Source organism: Pediculus humanus, genomic scaffold, assembly GCF_000006295.1.
Source record: "Pediculus humanus corporis 1103172108277 genomic scaffold, whole genome shotgun sequence".
Classification (NCBI taxonomy): Eukaryota; Metazoa; Arthropoda; class Insecta; order Psocodea; family Pediculidae; genus Pediculus; species Pediculus humanus.
Window position 1 is genome coordinate 274,222 of NW_002987846.1, and position 1,118 is coordinate 275,339.

At 25.1% G+C, this 1,118-nt stretch overlaps 1 protein-coding gene across 1 annotated transcript in view; it reads left to right on the forward strand.

Annotated features, from left to right (window-relative positions):
• The window catches only part of Phum_PHUM506220 (uncharacterized protein), a gene marked incomplete at both ends in the record, with an annotated part of 3,238 nt that overhangs the window by 817 nt on the left and 1,303 nt on the right, over nucleotides 1–1,118 (forward strand). Inside the window, 3 exons of the mRNA XM_002430920.1 lie at nucleotides 177–213; nucleotides 291–428; nucleotides 517–1,118. The exon at nucleotides 517–1,118 is cut by the window's right edge and continues 5 nt beyond it. Of these exons, the coding sequence (XP_002430965.1) occupies nucleotides 177–213; nucleotides 291–428; nucleotides 517–1,118 (777 nt within the window). The remainder of the gene's footprint in view (nucleotides 1–176; nucleotides 214–290; nucleotides 429–516) is intronic.

Consider the following 1,118-nt stretch of genomic DNA (forward strand, 5'->3'; position numbering starts at 1 on the left):
TTTTTACAAATAATTAAAAATTAATTTTTTTTTTTTTATTTTTTTAAAGATTCGATGACCACAAAGACAGACTTGATGAACTTTCAACATGGCAAAATTGTGGAGGTGTTTGCATATTAAATTATGAACTCTTTCGATTGCTTTTAGAAAGTAAAAATTCAAATGTAAAATCACAGTACAAAAAAAAGTTTATGGAATATTTATGCGATCCAGGTACATTATTAATTCTTTATTATTTTTTTATAATATTAAAAAAAATCACACTTTTTTTTTTTTTTACCATTTCACAGGACCTGATTTAATAGTTTGCGATGAAGGACATGTTTTAAAAAATGAAGAAACAAAATTATCTAAGACCATATGTCAAATTAAAACATCAAGACGAATAGTATTAACAGGAACTCCTTTGCAAAACAATTTAAAAGAATGTATGACAAAAGTTTTGCACTTTATAAATTATTTATGTATTTAAAAAAAAAAAATTAACAGAATTTTAAAAATTTTAATAAATTTCAGATCATTGTATGATTCAATTTGTTAAACCAAATTTATTGGGAACGAGAAAAGAATTTTTAAACATGTTTGTTAATCCAATATCTAACGGTCAATATGAAAATTCTTTAAAACACGATGTTCAATTAATGAAAGAAAGATCTCATATTCTTCATAAAAAACTATCGGGATGCGTTCAAAGATTTGATTTGTCAGTTTTAAAACAATATTTACCACAAAAAAGAGAATACGTTATTTTTACGCCATTGACGAATCATCAAATCGATATGTATGAGTATTACATGAGTAATTATTCAGCAAAAGGAGATCCATCTTGGAAAAATACAGCAACTGCATTATTTGCAGACTATCAATCTTTACAAAGAATATGGACTCATCCGTATGCCTTTAAACTTCACGAAGATAGGTTTATTGAGTTTAAAATTCAAGGAACACCGAAAAATAATGATTTTGACGATGATGACGATTATGATTTAGATTATGATGAATTTACGGATTCGAAAAAAAAAAAAAAAAAAAAATACAATAAAACTCGATACCCGTTGAATTGGTGGACTCAATTTTTTTCTTACGATGATATTAAAAATGCAAATCAAAGTTATAAA